At 40.8% G+C, this 25,222-nt stretch overlaps 1 protein-coding gene across 3 annotated transcripts in view; it reads right to left on the minus strand.

Moving 5' to 3' along the window:
* rasa1a (RAS p21 protein activator (GTPase activating protein) 1a) overlaps nucleotides 1–24,315 on the minus strand; it is a 61,242-nt gene extending 36,927 nt beyond the window's left edge. The window contains exons 1-2 of one of the 3 annotated variants that reach the window (XM_057831021.1): nucleotides 24,021–24,315; nucleotides 23,175–23,934 (exon numbers count right to left, since the gene is read on the minus strand). In XM_057831021.1, coding sequence (XP_057687004.1) covers nucleotides 23,175–23,677 — 503 coding nt within the window. In that variant the 5' untranslated portion in view covers nucleotides 23,678–23,934; nucleotides 24,021–24,315. Of the gene's footprint in view, nucleotides 1–7,300; nucleotides 8,034–23,174 lie in introns of those variants that run through there. The other 2 variants (XM_057831022.1, XM_057831023.1) reach the window with 2 other exon arrangements.
* Between the last annotated feature and the right edge of the window lie 907 nt (nucleotides 24,316–25,222).

Consider the following 25,222-nt stretch of genomic DNA (forward strand, 5'->3'; position numbering starts at 1 on the left):
TCTTTCAGCTTCTTTTTAACTTTGTAGACTGCACATTTGGATATTCTCAGATTTGCTGCAATCTCAGTAGGTGTCAGACCGACACGCAGCAATTCAGGTACAGCTAAAGTTTTCTTCATTTTCAGCAGAAGCACAGGAATTGTAGAGACGAGAGATTACCAGCTGCATTGAGTGACCTTAATGTATCACTTAACCATGACAATCTATTTAGATATGTTTCAATGGCTTTTAAACAAGCAGTCAACTGAGTGTAAACTTTTTTTTTGGGTCACCCTGTATATTTAGGGTGATTGTCTTGCTGAAAGACCCAGTGACGACCCATCTTCAGCTTTCGAGCAGAGGGCAACAGATTTTGATTTAAAATGTCTTGGTATTTCAAAGGATTCATGATGCCATGCACCCTAACAAGGTTCCCAGGGCCTTTGGAAGCGAAACAGCCCCACAGCATCACTGACCCACCCCCATACTTCACTGTGGGTATGAGGTGCTTTTCAGCATGCGCATCTTTCGTGGCATGCCAGACCCACTTAGAGTGTTTGGTTCCAAAAAGCTCAATCTTGGTCTCATCTGACCAGAGGTTGCGCTAGACTTTTTCGTTGTCTGTCATTTTGACTGACAGGGTCATAAAAATCCGGTCATAATCTATTTTTACCCGTCACTTAAATTTTTAAAATGATGATAATGACATTGTGGTGACCCTTTGTTTGGCATAATTCACCTTCCGTACTTGTGTGTCCATTTGGCCGAGCACGTTACCGGCTACGACAGTCACGTGACAGAGACACTTAAGAGCCGCGCGCGTTCCGGCTTGAATAGAGAGTTCACAGAGAGCAGCAGATACAGCGGCTGGACACAGCAATTCGAGCTAACAAGACTCTTAACATTGCATACCGCTTCAACATATTCAATAGTATTTAGTTTTCATTCATTTTAAATTAATATTCTGTCCGAACAAGCTTAACAGAGAATCCACACCGTGCCATCATCACACATCAAGCAGATGAGGTTACAAATGGAACAATGAAATTAACAGTTCACCTGCTGTGGCCTGAACGCAGTCTCACACTTTCCTCCTGGTGCACATGGACTTGAATTGCATGCCCTCTTGTGCAGTCCCTCTTTTTTCACCTCTTTTATCAACACCATCGTCATTTTGGGGCTTTTTGAAGAAACTTCGGACACTCATTTGCCTTGACATTTTTCAGAGTAAGGCCAACGACGTCATGCATCAAGAGAGACAATGCTAATTAATATGCTCACTCGCCACCCTGTGGTCTGGGGTGTGAAGTGCAACCTGTCAAAATGACAGATGGACTTCAGTTTTTTCCGTCACCGTTTTAAAAAATCGGTCAACGACGGAAAATATTCGGTTAACGCGACCCCTGCATCTGACCAAAGCACACGGTCCTAGTGTTTGGTTCCAAAAAGCTCAATCTTGGTCTCATCTGACCAAAGCACACGGTCCCAGTCTGCCAATAATTATGGAGAGCACTGTATTCTCTAACCCAAAATTAACAGGAAGTGACCCATAAAATGCTCCAAAATCAACAGAAAGTTGCTGAAAGTCAACTGTTAATAACCTGAAGTGGCCCAAAATTAGCTCGTTGCCTGGCATTGGCTGCCACTGACCGGGGCCCGTTTGAAGTAGGAGGGGTTCATTCACTGCCACCCTCCCAGTTCAAATGGATTGGATGTCTACAAGTGATAAACGTACAGCAGAAGGCTGAAGATAGCTTGTTTTTCTGTCAATTAGTTGTTGAGGTCATCGTTATCGTGAGCTTTGTATCGTAAATCGGTCCCACCCGTAATCGCCATAACATGAGATGGTTATCGTGAGCCTTGTACACGGGACACCACTTATTTAAGGGACTGTAATCATTGGACCATAAATAATGATGTAATTAGAGTTATTAGAACATGTACATTTAAAAGTCATGTCTATATTTTTCCTTAATATGGGGCAGGGATGCAGAAGCATCGACCCAGCAGTGATTATGGGATCAGGCTCAACGATGAACTTGAGGAATGCCCAGTCATGTCTGAACATGAACAGCGAGCAGCACAGTGACGTCTTTCTCTACCTGACTGACACTGTACTCGAGGGAAGCCATTATTCTGCATTTTCCTTCACTCACAATATCAAAAGCACAATAAGAACATTTAGAACACTCAGAACATTCAGAAATGGGTCACGAGAAGACGACATTCAAAATCAAATTAACGCAAGACAGCAACACCAAAATAAGTGAAATGGCCTACGGTGTCCTGTCATGTTGAGGTAATATGAAAAGGCAGATTATTTTGGCGTTTCCTGTGAGCAAGTTTGTGCGATACTGTCGGCTGTCAAGTAAAGTATCACTCAGGGTTGTTGAAAGTGAATACGTGATCCCTCGCTGGGTGGTCAAAGACCCACCGCATGCACTCTGGATTCAAATTCTGCATCATGGCAAAAGCAGTGGTTGAGTGATCAGCCATTCATAAAAACAGTTGCTTAACTGCGCGAGAGTTCAGTCAGGTTGGACCACATCATTCGGGTGTGCGGCAGGCTTAACAGAGTTTAACATAATTAATTATAATGAAAATTTTGACAAAACTACTGCTTAAAAGTATATACCTAGAAAAAAAATGATTACACTTTTTTAAAGTGTTATTCTATTTTACAAAAAGAATAAGCACATCTGTTCTGTTTGTGTGCACTTCATTGTCATACAAATAATATAACAAATGTATATTTACACATTTGAACATCAAAAACAGTAGAAAAATTTCACTGTGTGTGTATTAAATCCACACAATTCATTAATGGGTATTTTGAGGATTACCGGTAAGTTGTACGCAGCCCATAAAAGCGATTAGGCAATCGGCAATAAATGGATTAACTTAAAACGGAATAGTTTACCTACATAACTAATCAAAATCGTAAATCATGCATTTAGATTTTAAACCGACAGAAAATGTTCCCAATCTTTTTAAATATATTTATCTCTAGGAGTGTGACAATACATCGAAATGCTGATGTATCGCAATACTTTGTATCCCAAAAAGTTATCGATCTGTTCCTGCCAAAAATCAGTATACAGTGGTACCTCTACGTACAAAGTAAATTCGTTCCAGGATCTTGTTTGTAAGTCGAAATGATCTTATGTCGAGCAGGATTTTCCCTTAAGAATACATTACAATTCCATTCATTCGTTCCACAGCCCGAAAACCTACACTTACTTAATCCTTAATAAATACTGCTGGTACTATTGCAAATAGCAATTACAGAGAGCAACACGAATAAATTCTAAATACAAATCAGAATAATAACATAATAATAGTAATAATAATAATAATAATAATAATAAAAATAATAATAATACCTGTAAAAACGTAACGACTCAGGTTCTAATGTGGTGGATGTGTTTTATGTGGTGTATCTGACTGAACGCACCGCGTGGATGACGTGACAGAGTGAGAGTTTTTACTTTCACTTTTTATGTTCTTTTGCTGGCGTCAACTGCGGTGAACAGTAGGTGTGTTGTGTTGCGCAAGTTGTGAAATAAATGATTAAAAACCTGATGAAGCTGGTGATTTCTTTGGCGATGTTATAGGTCAGAGGAGGACCGTCGAGATCATAGACATTCTACGGCCGTATTGTCAGGCCAGTTTACGGACGTGCACACCACCACGCTCAGATTTTTCTATCATTTCCATCTTCATTTCAATGGTAAGCGTCACCGTTTTCCGTTTTTCACCATCTGTACGAACATTCTTGGAACCCATGTTGACTTCTCTCACAAGAAAATCCGCCGTGTGTCCGTCTTATGGGAAAACAGAAACTGCGGCGCTGTCATAAATCGTCGTATTTCGAGCATGTCCTCGGATGTAGAAACAAATGGCAAGACAAATTTTACGTCTGATATCGAAAAGATTGTGTGTCGAAGTAATCGTATGTCGAGGTTCCACTGTATATAGTTTTAAAAAAGTGTCACTGTTTGGGGGGGAAAAAAGCAACCAACAGTTTGCTACCAAATTCTTCCAATAGAATAGTGTCTGCATTCGCTCATTGGCTGCCATTGATGGCGCTAGACGTCCAATCCACTTCAACAGGGAGGGTGAAAGATAGATTGGATGTCTAGCGCCGTCAAAGTCACTGAAACAAGCATTCACAGTAGGGCTGAACGATATTGGAAAAAACTTACATTGCGATTTTCGGGGGGGGGTTGTGATATATACCGTAATTTCCCGAATATAACGCGCACTTTTTTCCCCCAAAATCAACTGGTAAAATCCTGGTGCACATTATAAACGGGCACATGGATGGAGACAGAAATATATATATATTATATGTATATTGTATATAAACTGATTTTTTTTTTAATTGACACAGCCACGTTGTGTTGAAGGAACGTATGCGGCGATCCGTTGCCGACCATTACGGTACGTGACGTCACCATTTTGTTTCGGTAATATGATCGAATGATTTCGTCTGTTAAATTCTGCTTTTTTCACCCTTCATAAAGCACAGAATTTAGTTTCTTGAACTCATTTGAGTCAACGTTTATTGCAGCTTCGCAACTCGGACCATAACAAACCTAACAACACAGACTTCCTGTGTGTGTCCGTCAACTATATCTGTCCCTTGGGAAACTCAAACCCAAATAACAATAGTTCCTATTGTTACTGGCGTGTCGACAGCGATGAGCTCTCTCGGATTTCCGACTTACGTTCTCACTTTCATTTTACTTTCATCATGATGAAACGAGCAAGTTATACAGCAGCCTTTAAAAGAAAAGTCACATCTGTTTTGTTTTCTCCTAGATTCTGTTAAGTTAGAGAAGTTGTCAAATCATATTATTACCGTAAATATTGTCAGTTAATGGTAATGTTTTGAACTACGAATGTGCTATGCTTGTGCTGTTTCGCCAGTAAGTAAAATGACATTTCTGTATCTGTACACGAACTCTGTTTTCTTGTATTCTTCTATTTATTGGTGCTAAAATTAGGATGCGCGTTATAAACGGGTACAATAATTTCCCCTAGATTTTACAAGTAAATTTGGGGTGCGCATTATACACGGGGGAGCCTTATATTCGGGAAATTACGGTATTGCGACAGTAAAACAAGCAGAATTTTCACCAGACTTGACTGTTTGGAAAGACTTTGGTAGACTCACTAAGACAGGGGGGCCCAAGTCCAGTCCTCGAGAGCCCCATCCAGCTTTTTCCCCCATTTCTCCCTCCTCCAACACACCTGACTCAAATAATCAGGATCATTATCAGGCTCCTGCAGAGGTTGCTGATGAGCTGATCATTTGATTCAGGTGTGTTCAAGGAGGGAGACATGGAAAACAAGCTGGATAGGGGCTCTCGAGGACCGGACTTGGGCACCCCTGCACTAAGACTACATAATGTATTAGATCCGATCACTTGATCGGAAATCGGGCCGATTGCGCCATTTTTCAGAGGATCGGAATCTGGTGAAAATGATCGGGTTTTTATGCTCATACAGGCTCTCACACTCTCTCCTAAAAAGCAGTGCGACCAAACTGTTTTTCTTGGTCACTAGTGCAGCTGGCATTTGATACTTAGAGTTAACGATGATTGACAGGTTTGTAACTTTGATCTGGCCAGAGACGTTTTCTACGATCAAAGGCACAATTATGTTAATCATTGTTAAGCTTGGTACACACACACTCTTAAGTATGCTGTGGCGACTAATTGTGCAAGTGAGAGGCTGTTCTCGGCAGCGTAAGCATCAAAGCAAAAAAAAAAAAAAACAAAGTTTTTTCGGGATCGGATCAGGACTCTGTGTTGGCAGATTCTCAAAATGAGGTGACTTTAACTCTGACTCGGGTGTAAAATCGCACGTCCTGCAATAGGACTATTGCGCAATGCGCACATTGCGATGCCGATGTTCAAACAATATATTGTGCAGGCCTAATTCACAGCCAGTCATCTAGGTTTGGGGGCGTTTCTCAGTCACTTCTTGTTCATTTCAGGGTATTTACAGGTCACATCCTGGTGATTTTAAGTCACCCCCTAATCATTTGGAGACACTTCCTGCTCAGTAACCCATAATCAACAGGAAGTGATCCGTGAATGCCCCAAAATCAATGGGAAATAACCCAGAAATGCCCCCAAAACAACAGGAAGTGATCAAAGATCAATATATTGTATAATGATGTCCTGACCCTTGTATCAAAAATTGTCGTATCACCATATCATGAGATTATCGTTATCATGAGCTTTGTATCACAAATCGTATCGTGAGGTACCCAGAGGTTCCCATTAGTGCTGCAATGATTAATCGATTAACTCGAGTAATTCTATTAGAAAAAAACTTCGAATACAATTTTGCTGCTTCGAGGATTCGTTTAATTAGAGTGGCTTTGTAATGGAAAATTGATTTAGGTGGATACACTGCCCTCTCGTGGCAACAGTGAATACAACATAACTCACTAACATAGCTGAATCCAGCTGCTCCCTGTTAAGAAGAACATAAGGTACATTTTTGTTTGAGCTAATATGTTTATGAATTCGTAAATTAGTTTAGAAGTGTATTTTGCAGTTTTTGTGGGAATGTGAGTACGAACTATTTGTTAAGAGCATTGTAAAAACTAAAAACGTTAGTATTTTAGAGCATTTTAGCTAGCAGACTTTTGCTACGCAAGCCAGCCAATTGCTCTTTTGTTGTACTTCAATCCACATTTAGTTATTTTTTTATACCGTTTGAGGCTAAGATCAGGTATTTTATGTTTAAATGCATTTATTGCTCTTGTGAAATCAAAGTTCAATTCTGCATAGTTCGAAGAAACACTCAGATATTTTATTTTGTATTCGCAATTAATGCTCTTTTAAAAGTGCAATCTTAGTAAGCCAAACTAAATGTTATTGTAGGCATAAACACTTGTTTCTTTGTTTTACATTTCCTAAAACTTATATTACTTGGATTTCTTGGTTATTTAAACTAACTAATCGATAATTGTTTACCTAAATAATAGATAGCTGCAGCCCTAGTTCCCATCCCCATTTTTCACTCCTATAAAAAAATGCAAGTCTAACAATGAAAAGTACAAACATCATTAAAATCAAAAAGTAATCAAAGGCTGTACTTAGAATTACACACAGTATATTTGAACTTCAATAATATACAAGAATACATTTTGGATCAAAGCATTGAATCCAGTGCGTTGTATATTCGTATATCATTTTTAACACGAGTACACGACTTCAGTGGACCAAATCGTCACCTACTGTCAGACGCTTGTTTTGGAGTTGAAGTATGGCTTGTGGATTTGAACGGACGGCCCACTTACGCTGAGTTCACCCTCTGCTGCATCTCCCTCCCGTGGTCTTGCAAGCTGCGCCCGCTCCACTGATGCGGCTACCGCGTGGCCGACTGTGAGGTTTGACGTAGGAAGCAGAGCTCAGGCAGCTTGAAATCCAAACAAGCCATAATGATGTGACGCCGCTGATGCCTTGATGCATTCATCGCCATCAACAGCCGCAGAAATAGGACGCAAAGAATAGTACGTTCGTCTTTCGTGTATTTTCTATTTACACTAAAAATGCTTGTTATCCATTCGCAGAAAAATAGGGTTAGTCGTTCTCATATTGGAGAGAGAGGCAAAGTGTTGCCCCTGCAGTTGTTGCGCTTATTCTCCTCTGACTTTCTGCCTACTTCTCTTCCCATGTTCCCCTCATAAAAACCACGAGCATGAAGCCGATTGGTTTCTGACTCAGTGAGACAGAAACGGCAGGGAGTGGCAACTCGGCACTCAGACATATATATGAATACGCATTTTTGCTGCACATGGACATCTACTCATCATCTTCATCATCTATGACATGGATAGCATTTAATATAAACATAGCTTCTGCCTTGCCCTGAACATCTAAAAGAGAATATGGTGAAAATGACATGGTTAGCAATAACCAGACGACTGACAGTCTACTTTGATTATAGTCTGAACAATTTGGCTTGTCTGATGAATTCATGTCATCTTTCTATTTCGTGTTCCAGGAGCAATATAAAGCACTTTCAGAGTAAATTATTAATAATTAACAGGTTAATGTGCATTGTTGTTTTCGTCAACGATGACTTTAACGAAATACATGCCTGTAATAATAAATGCTTGTAAATGCCCGGAAAAAAAAAAAAACAGGAAGTGACCAGTAAATGCCCCAAAAGGAAAAGGAAGTGACCGAAAATCAATAAGAAACGACGTGAAATGCCCCAGAAGGAATCACATGCTTTTATTTTGAAATTGGCATCGTAAAACCTGAGATTTTTTTATTTGTGTGATCCAGTGCATGCACTACTGAACTTGGCTAACTTTTGTGTCCGCAATCCATTCCGTCATTTCACCCCTGCCAGCCAAAATAGTTTCCTAAAATGACAAGTAGTGACTAAAAATGGCTTTGGCTTCCATTGGCAACGATAAACATCAAATTCACTTAAACTGGGAGGAATGGCTGTGAATGCTTATACAGTGGTACCTCTACATACGAAGTTAATTCCTTGTTTCTAAGTCGATATGGTCATTTGTCGAGCAGGATTTTCCCACATGAATACATTATAATTCCATTAATTCGTTTCACAGCCCGAAAACCTGGACTAAATCCTCAATAAATACTGCTAGTACTATTACATGCGGTGGAGATTTTACTTTCTCGTTTAATGTTTTGTTGTTGGCGTCAACTGCTGCGGACAGTAGGCGTGTTGTGTTGCACAAGTTCGAAAATAAATGATTAAAAACCTGACGAAGCTGGCGATTTCTTTGGCAATGTTACCACAATAATAATTTTCATCTTAACTTAGACTGGCGAACGGAGGTCAGAGGAGGACCATCGAGATCGTAGACATTTTACAGCCGTATTGTCGAGCCAATTCACGGATGCTAGCACCACGCTCATATTTTTCTATCATTTTCATCTTCATTTCAATGGTAGCGTCTTTGTCTTTTTTCACCACCTGCTCCAAACTTTTATGAAGCCCTGTTGATTTCTCTCTCGAGAAAATCCGCCTTGGTTCCGTCTTGTGGCAAAACAAAGAAACTGTGGCGCTGACACAAATCCGCGTATTTTGAGCATGTTGTCGGATGAAGAAACAAATGTCGACTTAAATTTTACGTCGGATGTCAAAAATCCGTGTGTCGAAGCGATCGTATGTCAAGGTAACACCGTGTTTCAGTGCAATTGATGGCGCTGGACATCAAATCCCTTTTGGCTGGGAGCGAATAAACTTAACTTATTTGGCCAAAAATAAACTGGTCCGGCCCACATAGGATCTTAGTGCCATGAATGTGGCCCAGGAAAGAAAATGAGGTTAACATCCCTGGCCTAGCATCTTCCTGGCATCCAATTAGCTAAGAGGGACTTTAACTGTGTGTGTATTCCAGCGCCCTCTTCATTAACCATGTGGTGTTCCAACAGCTTTAAGTGAGTGTATTAACTTTTATCCTTTGTTCTTTACATGATGCACAACTCTTATTTTATGTTTATTGTGCAATAATTAATTTGTAGCATGTATTTATTGTATTTTTTAATATATTTTATGCATGCTTTATAAAAGATCTATGTCCGAATTTTGGGGGGCTTGGAACGGATAAGGGCATTTACATGGAAAACGCGTCTCTACTTATAGAAATTTCAGTTTACGAAACGACTTCCAGAACCAATTAATTTCATAAGTAGAGGTACCACGGTAATGTCACACCTGTAAAAGAAACTATAGGCTACATTCTTATCAATATGCAGCATAAAGCTTAAAATACAGGGGCCTACGTTGAAAATTTGTATTGTAGAGAAGCAACTGAAAACATTTCTCAAAAGGGAAACTGCTATTTTTTTTCTGTCACACTATATTGAGTGCAAATGCCATTTTTACATGCAACTAAAAAGTCAGGTAACTCATTCACACGACTGGCAATGATCATCAAATCCACCCCTTTTCTCCTTGACTAACAACTGTGGGAAACCCTTTCTGACTTAGGCAGCCTTTAATCTTCGTGGAAACTTGAAATCTACCACTCATTTCCCAGTGTTGTTTGTTTAAGCCCAGGCATTAAGCGCTCACTTTCTCCAGGCAGTAGCAAAGAACTCTTGCGGGGCTCATTGTAGCTTTGCATTGTTAACCAGCCGTACTGCATACACGAAGTTTATGAACGGCACGACCGTTGCTAAAGGTGTAAATGAATGTTTTTCGCACACCCCCACCTTGCTCTCTGACGCATATTTTCTCTCAAAGCACAATGTGCTGAGTTCAGCGTTCACGGTCAGTGTGCAACATGCAGTTAAGACCACTAATACCAGGGCAAATATTTTCCACTGTCCACTCTTGTAGAATGCACTTCACATGCCGCTAATTCAGAGGAATTGAATATCCCCCTGTCCTGGTCCAAATAAGAAAAGACATACAGGGCATGCGAGTGAGAAACTGAGAACAATGCTTATTTTTTTCACTGTCACAGACAATCTGTCAAAAACTTTGGTATTCGTCACAGGTTTTGAGAAAATTTCAGTTAATTTCATTGTACGTGGGTGAGGAAATCCTTCTAGGATATTCTACAAAACAACTTGCCTGGCACGGCCAGACTGTTCTCCCTGTATTTTTCAAACACTGAGATAAAAGTCTGGGACCCAGCCCATTAACGGCCTCTCGAGCAGGTACAAAATCAATCGACCAATCAGATTCGTTTATTTGCGTGACGTGTTCTTAACAAGCAACGTCACTCTTGCGCGTCGGAAGTCGTCTCCACAACAACACAGATGGTGAACAGGAGAGCCGAGAATATGTTCCAATCCACGGTAAAATCAGTTTTAAATGACCAAAAACACATCGACACGAGTCATTGACAACAGTCTGTCTCGCGCTAGCCATGTTGAATAAACTCCGCTCTCCTCGTCTGTTTCCTTCCGCGCGCAAGTCCGTCGTTCTGCCCTCGTCGCTTTACTAACGTAACCTCTGCCCGTCGCTGATTGGTCCATTCCGCTGTGTGTTTGCTGTGGCTTGCTCCGCCCTGGAAATTGTATCCACTGAATGGTGGCCAGACTCAATAGCTGGAACAGCGGTGAGTCTGGTGTACCAGGCAACAAAACAACTACCGGTAATTAACAGAAAAACGAGCAACTTTCATCTCTCTGTGAATGAGTTTATCACAGTGGTTCTTATACTGGGTTCGATCGAACCCCTGGGGTTCAGTGAGTAAGTCTGAGGGGTTTGGCGAAGGTAAAGAAATGCAGAGCCCTATTTTCGTATGCTGAATAAATCTAGGCAAAGTGGCTTTTTAGACCAGGTTTTGAACTGGTTTGCTCACAATTTACAGGCTTAATCCATTCCTTTTAACTGCTAGTCCTCGATCTGACAGGAGGACATGGTTTGCCCAGTGGAAGGTTGGCTCACACTTGGTATGAGGGAATACAACAGACCAATGGACAGTAGGGATGGGAATTGATAGGATTTTTACGATTCCGATTCCATTATCGATATTGCTTAACGATTTGATTCTTTGTCGATTCTCTTATCGATTCTTATTTGGGGAAAAAGAACAAACGTTTTGATTGGCATCGAGTTTGTTTAATCAGAACTCACAACCTTACAAACTCACAACGAAATCAAAAGAGGCCCAAAGCCTCAATGTTAACTGTGGCAATAAGTGGCAAATACACAAGAATGTGTAACATTTTACTGAAACATTTATCTAATAGAAATAAAAAATATTGGTATATATTGGCAGATAGGTTGTTGTTCTGCCTTTGGCAATATGTGTTAAAGCAGGGGTCCCCAAACTTTTTCCTGTGAGGGCCACATAACTTTTCCCTTCTCTGATGAGGGGCCGGGGTCAGTTTGTAACAGAAAAAGTGTGACGATTGCAGAAGTGCATAAATGTAAAAAATTATTGTTTTTCAGAAAGCCACAATCAAATAACCCTTTCTGGATTCTTCACGGAATGAAAGTAAATAAAATAAAAATAATAATATAATAATAATAATTAATAATAAAAACACTATTAATTAAATAGATAATAACCAAATAACCCTCTCTGAATTCTTCAAGGAAAAAGGCCAGGAAATAAATAACACGATTGAGAAAAAAAAAAAAATTCAAAATGGCCGGACCAAATGTGGAGGCGGGCCGTATTTGGGCCGCGGGCCGCAGTTTGGGCACCCAAAGAAATGCCGCATCCAAGCGAGTGAGTGAGCGAAGTGAGAGAGGGAAACACTTCAACGAGCCTACGTTCTTTGTTAATGTTAATATCTACAGAGGCAACGCCTGTATGTATCATCTTTTGTGTTGTTGTTGTTGTGTTTCCACTCGCGATCGGACACTTAAATCCAGTTGTGTAGTGGTTTGAACGATGTGCTAATGCTAGCGAACGAATGCTAACCATACTGTTATTAGCAGCTAATCATCGCTGATTTACTTTGATGCAAACCTGTTTGTTATTGGGGACGAAATTGATTTGTTTCATTTCTATTCTTAGTTTCACTCTTCAAGTGATGGTTGAATAAAGTCAGCAAATTATACCAACGTCTTCTACATCGTCATTTGGGAGTTTAGCTAGCTGTATAGCCAGAACTGAGCTTTAGCCTCTCTGTGAGGACAGCGCAGTCGTATTCCCTCCCGATGCAGTTACCTCCACCTTACAATGACTGCAATTCGCTTTGTTGTAATTTTTCCTCGTGAAGTGAAGACACACTTTCGAGCGCTTGAACCTACGTGCTGTCATTGTTATGTTTATGGCTGCAAAGCACGTGCTTACCCGTCGTAACCTTTCATTTTCACACTCTTTCCTGGTGAAGTGTAGTCAAACTTTGGAGCGAGTGGTTCTTGGCGCCATGCTAGTTTGATGCGTCTGGACAACAAGACACCTCACGACGCAATACGCGTCTTTAGGAATCGTTAAAGGGATCGTTAAGGCTTTTTCATTGTGATGTCGAGGCCTCGAAACACTCGGAACCGGTTCCGAATTGGAATCGGATTTCGATTCCCATCCCTAATGGACAGTGTGGTCTCAAATTTTGACCCGTTTATTAAAACATGCTCTCAAAATGAGAAGAATTTTGAACAGGAGTTTGCTAAATTATTAGCTCACTAGCTTATAGGGGTGGGAATCTTTGGGCACCTAACGATTCGATTACAATTAGGATTCGGAGGCTCCGATTCAATTATAAATCATTATTGATGCACCCCCCCTTTTAATTTTTTGTAGATGAGTTCGAAAATTGTTCAAATATCCTCTCAAGCTAAACCAAACTACTACTTTAGTGTCAAGTTAGAAAACAGTAAATAAAATACTCAAGTCCCCATTCTGTATCAGCAGCTTTAAACTACATTCAATTTAATTAATTCAATTTAATGTTGTCAATCAACCGTTAAAGTTGTTAAAATTGCTCCCGTTATTCCTTAATTTCCCTTTTGTCTACTTTCTACAGTTTTAAAACTGTTTTATCATTTAAAGAAAGAGTCAAGACAAGATTTTGCCGATTTAAGGGTTTTTTAGATAAGTAATTAGGTTCGCTACAACAGAGCCTTCAAGAGAAGTCTACTGCTTTAAGATGGCGCCTGTTTGCTAGCGCAGGAAAGTCTGTCATTTCGCATCTAGTTCTTAATACATGTTCTAACACGGCCGTCGTCTGTCATTTCACATCTAGTTCTAGATATATGTGATATCTACCATAGCCGTATTTTGCCGTATGTTTGTAGCAACTAGGCGCTGTTTGTAGCGGCTGACGGCCGCAGTCACGTATTACTGTTTTTTTTTTTAATCTAGCGGCATGAGTCGAACATGATATTTATTCTCGGTCCGTTCCTCATTGCGTCCAAAAGACCGCGCTGACTGTGTTTTATTTCCATTTTAACTAGTATAATTCAATAATCGGAATTTGAATGTTTGTGAATCGTTCTCGAATCTTCCATGGTCGAATCGCGATTAATCTAAGAATCAGAAATTTCGCACGCCTCTACTAGCTTAGATATATTGGTTTTGAATTTGAAAAACATGCTTTATTATCCAATACTGAAGGGTTCATTGATTCCACATGTGAAACTTGTGGGGTTCTGTATCTATAGCAAGGTTGAGAACCACTGGTTTATGAGTAGTTGACTTTCAATCCGTTTCAACTGGGAGGGTGGCAGCTAATCTGCCATCCCTCCCACTTAAAATGGATTGGACGTCTATGGCCGTCGGTGGCTGCCAATGCCAGGCGATGAGTTCATTTTGGGGCCATTCACGTTATTTCCTGTTGATTTTTCATCACTTCCTGTTGATTTGGGGGCATTTACAGGTCATTTCCCTTTGATTTTGGGCATTTACAGGTCACACTCGTTGATTTGGGGTTACTGAACAGGAAGTGACTCGAGAATGTCCCCAAATGAATAGAACATGGCTCAAAACCAAGAAGAAGTAACCTGTAAATGCCCTAAAATGAACAGGAAGTGACCTGTAAATCCCACAAGACTGGCTGTGAATGCTCTTGTTTCAATGTCATTGACGGCGCAAAATGTCCACTCCAGTCAAAAAGAAATAAATGGATGTCTAGCGCTATCAATGGCAGCCAATGAGCCAACGTAAACATTATTATCATGGAAGATTTTGGTACCAGCCTGTTGGTTCTTTTTTTTTTTTTTAAATAATTTAAAGTGACACCTTTTTAAAATGATTTATCGATTCTTGGTGGGAGCATATCTATAACCTTTTGGGCTACAAAGTATCGCAATACATCACCTTTTCGATTTATTGTCACATCTCGCGTGATAGTAAAGGTAATCACAGAGACTTCTTATTTTGACCTAAAAACAAACAGGGAGCTGCTCACTTTGGGTGTTATTTTTTTAAATGAATGATGCACCATTTACATTAGTCAAACCATTAACCAGGTTCTCCGCAAGTACTTGACTTTTACATGAAATGTGTGTTTGTGTTTGTTGTAATATGGTACTAGAGGTTTTTAGTTGAGGATATATACACAGAGAAGAGATTTTTGCCTTGAAGAAGCCAGCAGAGCATTTTGCTTTTCTCTAGAATTGTCTTAAATAGTTTTATGCTGCAGCGTGCTCGTTTATGTAATATTTGCTCGCTCCCCTTAGTTCTGGTCAGTCTCTATGTGACGTCATGGGAAGATGACAACACCAGTGATTTTAAGGATGCTTGTAACTTGTAATAGTACCATAATTCAGTTTTATGAATGATCTGCACATTGTCGTCAACGTTATCTTTTAAGCTTTTCAAAATTACTCACACCTGCACTTTGATGGTATTAGAGCAGAGTCAGAGACACTTCCTAATTTCAGTTGTAGAAGGTTAAAATGACGATATAACGCCGATACATCCTTAAGATTTGATGCGCTCGATTCAGCGCTTATTTCGGATCCCACCCTACATTTCCCTGTCGATTAGATAAGAAAATGTTTGTGGTGTAAAAGTCTATCAAAAACAAAACTAGAGTATCATTCTTTACTATTTAATATGCACATATAACAGTTCATTCAATTGGTAGACGTGTCTACTTTTATTTTCTTGGTCGGCTTTCGACTACCGTTTCTGGTTCTCTGCTGATTATCGCACAGCATGAAGCTTAGCAGTTGTCACGTCTAAGTTGAAAGCTTTCATGTGTTGAGTTTTCTTATTCTCGTGGGGTATTTGAATATGTTGCTCAGGGTAATTGAACACTGTAGGTTTTAGGAGTGTGACAATATATCGATATGGTGAAATATTGGGATACTTTGCATCCCAGTAGATTATTGATATGCTCCCGCCAAGAATTGCTTTACCATTTTAAAAAGATGTCACTGTTTAACAAGGGAACTAACACGCTGCTGCCAAAATTTCCCATTCGACAAAAATTGTCCACATGAACAGTGGCTATATACTGTAAACTCATTGGCTGCCACTGGCGACACTTGACACTAGGGGCGTGACAATATATCGAAACGGTGATTTATCGCGATGCTTTGTAGCCAACAAGGTTATCGATATGGTCCCACCAAAATCTTGCATCAGCATAGTGTCGACATTAGCTCACTGGCTTCCATTGATGGCTGTAGATATCCACCTCATTTTGACTGGATTAGATGTCTAGCGCCATCAATGGCTCTGAAACTAGAGCATTCACAGCCAGTCTTTTGTGGGTTTATAAGTCACTTCCTGTTCATTTTTGAGCATTTGAAGATTACCATAATTTCCTGAATATAACGCGTACTTTTTTCCCCAAAATCAACTTGTAAAATCATGATGCGCATTATAAACGGGTACAGGGATGGAGACAAAAAAAAAATATATATATATATATATATATATGTATATATAGATAGAGCCCAGTTTTATTTTATTGACACGGCCAAGTTGTGTGGAAGAAACGTATGTGGCGATCCGTTTCCGACCATTACGGTACGTGACGTCACCATTTTGTTTCGGTCGTGACGAGCTAGGGAAGGAGTCGGAGGCGGAGTATCAAACAACGGAGCTAATCCGTGTTGCTTTATTGACATTTAGGCTGCAACAAAATACTGTATGGTAGCAATGTCTGTCTCACATGCAACCCGCGGAATATAATTATCTTTCCGGCTGTTCCCTCAACAAAATACCTCCCCCCGGGAACTATACAATGTGCCAACATAAGTTCCGCCGGTGATTTCTGTTATAACTCGTTACACAGGAATACTTCACTCTGATTGGTCGAATGATTTCGTCTGTGTTAAATTCAGCTTTTTTCCTTCTTCATAAAGCACAGAATTTAGTTTCTTGAACTCATTTGAGACAACGTTTATTGCAGCTACTCAACTCGGACCATAACAAATGTAACACAACACAGACTTTCTGTGTCCGTCAACTATACCTGTCCCTCGGGAAACTCAAACCCAAATAACAATAGTTCCTCTTGTCAGTCTACAGCGATGCGCGCTTTCGGTTTTCCGACTTCTAGCCTCACTTTTACCGTATCTATCCATGGAAGAAAAATTTATTCATCATGATGAAACGAGCAAGTTATACAGCAGCCTGTAAAAGGAAAGCCACGTCTGTTTTGTTTTCTCCTGGATTCTGGTAAATTGGAGAAGTTGTCAAATCATATTATTACCGTACATATTGTTAGTTTACGATAATGTTTTGAACTATCAATGTGCTATGCTTGTGCTGTGTTTCACCAGTCAGTAAAATGACATTTCTGTAACTGTACATGAGCTCTGTTTTCTTGTATTCTTCTATTTATTGGTGCTAAAATTAGGGTTCGCGTTATACATGGGTACAATCATTTTCCCTAGATTTTACAAGTAAATTTGGGGTGAGCGTTATACAAGGGTGCGCCTTATATTCGAGAAATTACGGTACTTCCTGTTGATTTTGTGTCATTTCCTATTCTCAGAAACCCCAAATCAACAGGAAGAGAGCTGTAAATGTCCCCAAAGTGACCCGTAAATGCCGAAAATCAACAGGAAAAAATGACATGAAATGCTTAAAATTAACTAATTGCCTGGCATTGACTGCCACTGACGGCCATAAACGTCCAATCCACCGCCATCCCTCCCAATTCAAACGGATTGGACGTCTACTACTGATAAACTCATTCACAGGAGAGGATGAATATAGGTTCTTTTTCTGTTTGTTAGTTGTTTTGTAGAATATTCTAGAATGATGTCCTGACCCATGTATCGATAATTGTTGTATCGTCATATCGTGATATCATCGCTATCGTGAGCCTTGTATCTCAAATCGTATCGTATTGTATCGCGAGGTACCGAGAGGTTCTCACCCCTATTGGGGACTGTAAGCAAATGGTCATGACGCTTAAAATGAATGGGATGATGCTTTCTCACATGATAAACTTCGAACTCATTAAGTGTGACTAAAGTACTTCATTGTCAAACATGCTACTCTTAAGCATAAGAGTAAAGTAATACCAAGTAGAAGCCGGGGAGGATAAAAATATTGATAATTGCATCACAAAACGCCTCACCACAATTCAATAACTATTAAGCAAATCTCCTGAATCAATTCACTATCAACTAAATGTCGACAAAAGCAAATTTACAACATTGGATTATTTTGCAATTCCTGAACATGAAAAGTAAAGTATTTTGTCAATTATTAGATTTGGGTCTATTTGAAATTCTGTATGATTCCGGCGCAAAGGATAAAAGATGGGGCATTCGTACATTCTCAGATGTTTTAATTCCTCAAAAATGAGGCGACAAACTACATATTTTCACATATTTCAAGCAGTTAGTATTTTTTTTTTTTTTTTTATAATTATAAGCACTAATTTAACTCATTGGCTGGGATTGATTGTGTTAGACTTTCAATCCATTTGAAGTGGGAGGGCCTGGCAGCGAATGAACAAACATTCAATAAAATGTATTCTTCCCCAGACCAAGAAGCACCCTCCCACGAATTAGATTAGCAATGGTATACGTCCAATCCATGTGAACTGGAAGGGTGGCAGCCTCACTAGCGCCGTAAATGGCAGCCAATGAGTTATGAAAAATGCAAAAACATCCTCCATTACTATCAAGTACAGTTGTCCCGATCTCATATTTTTGCACCCAAGTCAGAGTCAACTGATTTTAAGGATCTGCTGATACATAGTACCGATCAGATACCTTGTTAATTTTTTCTTTTTTTCAGCCCCAGCTGAACAAAGTAAAAAGTCCTCCCTCCCTCACTCTGTCAAGTCAGCCACGTGGTGCTTTCTTTCAGGTACACCACGCAAAACACATCTGCTACATTAGAACCCCGTTCGTTACAATACTACAGGTATTATTATTATTAGTATGATTTTCATTCGTAATTTATTCGTTTTGCTCTGTGTAACTGCTATAGGCGAATTGTATCAGCAGCATTTATTAAGGATTTAGTGTAGGTTTTCAGGCTGTGTAACAAATTAATGGGATTATAATGTATTCTTATGGGAAAATCCAGCTCAACATGCAACCATTTCAACTTACAAACAAGGTCATGGAATTAATTAACTTCGTATGTAGAAGTACCAATGTACTTAAAAATAAATGAATACAATTTAAAAACACGATCTTTTTCACCCGATTCCGATCACGTGATCGGATCAGGGACATCTCTACAATGACAACAAATGTCTGGCAAAATAAATAAATAAATAAATAAATAAGTATTATTATTTTTCCGGGTACAATATTGTAGTACCGACTAAAGATGCACGATAATATCGGTTACCGATAATTATTAGCCGATAATGGCAATTATGACATCACACAGATAATCCAGATTTTTTTCAAAAATTCAACCGATAACGCAATCTGATAATTATATACTTGATTGAGACTCCAAATGTCCGTAATCGAAACAGTTTTGTCCAATTCTGCACCGCCGCCTCCTCAACCCCTCCTCCTTCTGAAGCCACTGTCTCATGAGTGACGCAGTGTTTCCCACAGGATTTTAGGAGACTGTGGTGGGAGGGTCTCTGACCCTCGGGGTAGGGTGTGTGTGTACATTTTCAAGCTTGGTGTATCTCTTTAGGGCATTTTGAGACCACTGAATGTAATATAAATTGCTGTATGCGGTGTCGCCGGATCGCGCCAAATGCAGCAGAATGTAGCAGACAGTGGTCCCGTAGCCTGGTACACCAGACTCAGCGGCAATATGTTCCAATCCGCGGTAAATTCGGTTTTACATGACCAAAAACACATCGAGTCGCTAAAACCAACAGTCTGTCTCGCGCTAGCCATGTTGAATATGTTGAAATGTCTCTCGCTAGTTTCTTGTTGCTTAACCGACGTCGCGTCAGCCCGTCGCTGATTGGCCCGCTCCGCTGTCTATTTGCTGTGGCTGCCTCCGCCCTGGAATTTTTTTTCTGCTTAATGGTGGCCAGACTCATACTCTCATAGCCAGGCATGAAAATGGGTCAGGGGTTAAAAAGGTGAGAAGGGTGTGGAGGAAATATGTTCCAGTACACTGTACACCCCAACAAAATATTGAGCTCTGTCGACCCACACTGTGTTTCAGCAGGGCCGTGCAGAGACCGGTGGAGGGGCGGGTGCTCGTAGATCAAAAGGGGCACATGAACAAGTATTTAATACACCTTAAAACAACATAACTTCAATTTTAACCAGCTTTAGATAATAATTGGCTGCGACTGTGACATACTTTAATTGGGAGGGGGCAACAGTGAATAGAAATCAAAACTGTCATCAACACTTTCTGGCTGAGAATCAGTCAGTCTGCCTCTTTTCTTCCTTCAACCTCTGCATCAAAACTTCCTTCCTCAAATTGTTTATCTGAGAACAAACCACATCAGATGGTCACTGAGCCACCAACAGCTCAGTTTTCTCAAAACTATTATTTCATTATTATCCATACTTAACAACTCTAGCACCTAATGATTAATAAAGCAATGACATAAAATCTTATAGAAAAATAACATTGTAATTGTGTTTATAATTGTATTTAATACCTGACTATCCTTGCAAACTTGTTCTTACCAGGTCTGCTATTCACCAGCTGATGAGGTATCCACTGCCTTTAGCAGCCTCATCTAACTCCTTTTTTTATCCCTCAATCTCCCTTCCCTACGAGGCATGTCTATGTAATGAAATATAAATATTTAAAAAAACAAAAAAACAGACTCCCCGGTGGCTTTTAGTTTTAAAGCTTTCTTAATTTCTTTCTCTCTCAATAACAATGGAGGTAGATTTGTGTTTTTATTATTCAATCTAAAAACAAAGTTGCTTCAATCAAAATACAGTATATACTTTTAATCCCCAAAAAGTCACTTCAATAAAAAAAATTGTTTTTGATTGCAAAAATAAATTTGAGATTTGCTTTTTGTTTTCGCAGCTTTGCAATGCAACCAAAGGCTCTCCGGGCACTCCATGTTCACGTAGGGAGTGCGCGCGTCTGGAATAATGCAACGCAGCTTGGGCCGATGATTGGTTCTCATCAGCGAAGCATCTAGAAGGATTTGCTGACTGTCCAAGTGTCACTTTTTTAAAGAACCGATTTCTTAAGTGCTCAGTTTACGTACTAAGTTAATCACATGATGATAATAACAATAATAATTAAATAAAACCTCCCGACCCCCCCCCCCTCCCAAAAATAATTTCTCCTCGGATCTACGCAATTCACGTAGGTCGCCCTTTTTGACTTCAAAACGGCGAATTTCGCCGAAAGGTGAGAGATTTTCATGCCTGCATAGCACAGCTATGAGTCTGGTGTACCAGGCTAGTAGTCCCGTCTATGAGCGCGACCTGTTGGCGCGTGTGTCTGTGTGTGTGTGTGTGCACGCACGCGCGCGCTCTCGCTCGCGCGCGTAGTAGAGTGGAGTGGGCTACAGCTGTGTAATCGGCTGACTGACGCATCTGATTTTTTTTTTTTCTCGGCGGGGGGGCAAACGAGACTGTGGCGTTCATTGGTGGGAAACACTGTGACGCGTTACTAATTCTGCGCCGCCGCCTCAACCCTTCCTCCCTCAGAAGCCCCTGTCGCATGAGTGACGCGTTACACAACATGGTTGAGGCACTTGGATATCATGGCGGCTCTGTCACCAGCGTGGGGTTGATTTTTTTGTGTGTGAAACAAAGGATGCTTTCACCATCTGCAATACATGCACTGCAAAAGTTCCACGAGGCGGAAAGAAAGCGTCCTCATTCAACAATACTAAACTGATCAGCCATTTAAAGCTGCATCACAAAGATTTTTGGAACGAATATGAGGCTGCTGCTAGCGCGTAGGCTGAAGCTAATGTAAACAAACATAAACTAGGCTAAGTTACGAGGCTTGTGGCGATCAGAGACGCTTTTGACAGCAGCGCCGCCGCCACTCATCTCCGGTTCAACTCATTAAGCACCACGGCCTGACTGGGGCCTGGCGCGGTGCACAATTCATTTAAAAAAAAAAAAAAAAAAAAAAGAAACGTTAGCGCAAAAAAAAAAAAATTTGCTCATGTTGGTCTTAACAGGTAGTAGCTGGATTCACCCATGCGAAATGAGGCAGACCAGAGGGCAGTGTACCAGCCCTAATCAATAAAACTAAATGCAAACACTTTCAAAGTAAACCATTACAACGCCACTTTAATTAAACGAATACTCGAAGCAGCCAAATTTAATTCGAATCTTTTTTTCTAATCGAATACTCGAGTTAATCGATTAATTGTTGCAGCACTATTCAGATCGTTCATTGATTTTTTTCATTCATTTTCCATTCCATTAAAAATTGGTCCTTTTGCACCTAAATCAAGGAAAATTTGCTTTCAAATGTTTTGAATCATACCTATTCTTAAATAAAGAACATTTCTGACACACAAGTTTTTTTAGGATTAAAGATAATAATTTATTGCTTAAAATAAGGCTGTTAAGCTAATTTTCAGCTAGCTATTTTTCATATTTCAAGAAATCTGAGTGAAATAAACGAAGCGCTGGCAGATAATTTCACTTCTTTCCAATAAATTAGAATAGTTTTAAGGAAGTGTGTTATTGCAGTGTAGTAATGTTACATATGTTAGGAATGGTTTACTTAATGGTTTACAGGCCCCCACATGGTGTAAACCGGAAATACATCTCGCTGACGATAGCACCAGCATATTAGTAAGTAGTTTAGATGTTCAATGTATTTCTTGTTGTTGTTTGTGTATGTGTTTCTTTTCTTTCTTCTCTTGTATTTCTTTTCTTCTGTCCCCCCATAATCCCTTCCTGTTCGCTGCTTTGTCATAATAAAAAGGTATTTTGAATTATCACAATGGGAGTATGTCAGACTCTCCATGTGAAACATTAAAACTGTTCAGAATCCGGGCACTTACACTTCCATTCTCTGTGTCAAACAGCTGAACAGGACAGGTTTTAAAAAAAAAAAAAAAAAAAAAAGGAATGGTTTACTTTTAAAGGTGTTTTTGTGCAACTTAGGTATTTACTCTGTAAGTAATTGTTGCCAAAAGTTAACCATTACACAATGTCAGGCAATCTGTCATTACTTAGATGTTGGAATTCACTACTTGTTTGATGTTGGGGGGAAAAAAGAGCAATAAATTTTATTTCTGCACAGTAATATTTGCTGTTGTGAATACTTTAAAATGTTACATATATATTTTATGAGAATTATCGGCTTGACCTTACAGGTTATCGGCTAGCACGAGGAGGAAATTATCGGTTATCGGTTGATAAATGTATTATCGTGCATCACTTGTATCGACACTTTTGACAACCGTAACTGTAATTGTTGTACTCACTGGTTTGTAGGCGGTGCAGAGAGGGGGAAGGCTACCTCTTCCTCCTCGTACTCCGGTCCATCTTGGAGGTCGCTTTCATCCACCGTACCGCCACATCCTGGAGGGGGAAGAGGAGGGGGAGGTAGTGGGGGGAACTCGGTCACCCCGTCCGATGTAGGCGAAATCCGACAGGCCGGTGCCTCCGATGTGGGAGAGCCGCACATGCCGCCCACGTTCCCTGAGCTTGTTCCTTGGAAAAGCGAATGTCCACCTCCGCCACTCCCTGCTGTGCACAGGGCTGCTCCACTGACATCCCCACTCGACATGGGATAAATCAGACTCATGTCCGGGAGAGAGTCCGGTGATGTGTTGGAGTGTTGGCGGAGGACCGGCACCGCTCCCAAATCCGACACTCTCGGTCTGGTTGACCTGGCATAGACAGGGAAAGGGGCCGTCTCCGGGCCTCCTCCGCCTGTCCCCGTTGTGACCGAGGCGGTCTCCTCGCTGCTCACCTCCGCTGCCATGGTTCCGTGGGGGAATGTAGAGGGGGAAAAGTCCAGAAGGGAGCCCGCCCTTCCCCTCTTTTCTTAGAACACTCCGTCAGTGTTTGGGCTCCCGGGGAACAAGCGCAAAAGTTGAGCAGAACGCCGTTAGCCCCCAAGCTAACTAGCACGCGTTAGCTTTCCCTCGCATTCGTTCGAAAGCAGGAATAGCCCAGCTAAGCAGGTCCGAGACACTTGATGACTTCTCTCTCTTCGTTACGTCGTCATTGTTTCCCGAGCTTAAAGTTCACACCGAGAAAGCACATGTTGAACGCACCAAAACAGAATATCACGTCTGAATACTATTTCCTTCCTTGGTGCTCACCTTCGCAAATTGTTGTTGTTTTATTGACACTGCTGTGTGTAATCCACGTCTTTTTCCCCCCTTTTACCACTGTTGTTGTTTTCTGGAGACCGATCGTCGCGAGTGTTGTCCAGAAACGACCCGCTCGTGACGCCTACACCCACGGCGCGGTGCGTTGTCGAGCGACCCCGAGCATATCGCTATGTCAAAGTAGACATTTCTTGCGTGTTCCGAGCTAAGTTTACGTTGATTTCCAGGTTTCTGGGCTAGTGGCTTACCCGCTCTCTCGCTCCCGTAGCCCTCCCTAGCCCACTCCCCTCACATACGGAGCAGACAAAGGCAAGCGAGCACAGAGCCGTAGTGCAACTCTTCGATCCATGCCTTCTGCAATCACTGGGAGGGCTGAACTATATTTTGTGGTTCAAATAACTGCAAATTTAACAACTACAAATGCTTACTAAAATGTGATGGCCCCATTCTAAACAGGAACCCTCAAATTAAGTGGACATACGTCCTAATTTAAGCAGGGCAATCCAACATTTAACCCTTTATAGGGCAGGAGACTATTTTTGGCAGCCCTTTGTCATCTTAGTGTTTTGGACCAAAATACTTCTTAGTGTTCTTAGTCATATTTTAGTCATTTCAAAATGTGTTCGTCTTCATCGAGTTTCCTTTTTTTTTCATTATGTTTTATTTATTAGGAGAAAGCAGCGAGAAGGAAGGGGTTATGGGGGACAGAAAGAAAGGAAGCCAACAGAAGAGGAGAAGAACAAACGACAAAAATAAATACATTGTTACACGCCTATGCTACCTATAAATATAGTGGTGCTATCATTAGCTAATTATTTAGGTGGGATGGAACGTACACAATTCAGCAATGTGAGGTGGGGAACCCAGTATTATGTAAAGCACCTTCACCCTATGCTCTCTGATCCTGGAACCGGCAATCTTTCTAATCGCACCCAGTCGTGCATGAGCACACTCAGACATGTTATAGTCCTGCAGAAAAGTGGAAAACTGTGCGGGGGCCGCCCCAGGACTCCGACATTGTCCCAGTTAATCAGGGTGGAGGGGGGCGAGTGTAGCTCACCCATCCTCCCCAAGCTCCGGCAAAGGGGCCAGCATCATTACCCCGGGACCCAGAGCAGTCCCCCAGACCATCCGTGACTCCATTAACCAGCCCTCAGGGAAAGTATTAGGTGACATAGCCACTACTGCCGCCC

This window comes from Corythoichthys intestinalis, chromosome 3 (assembly GCF_030265065.1).
Source record: "Corythoichthys intestinalis isolate RoL2023-P3 chromosome 3, ASM3026506v1, whole genome shotgun sequence".
Lineage (NCBI taxonomy): Eukaryota > Metazoa > Chordata > Actinopteri > Syngnathiformes > Syngnathidae > Corythoichthys > Corythoichthys intestinalis.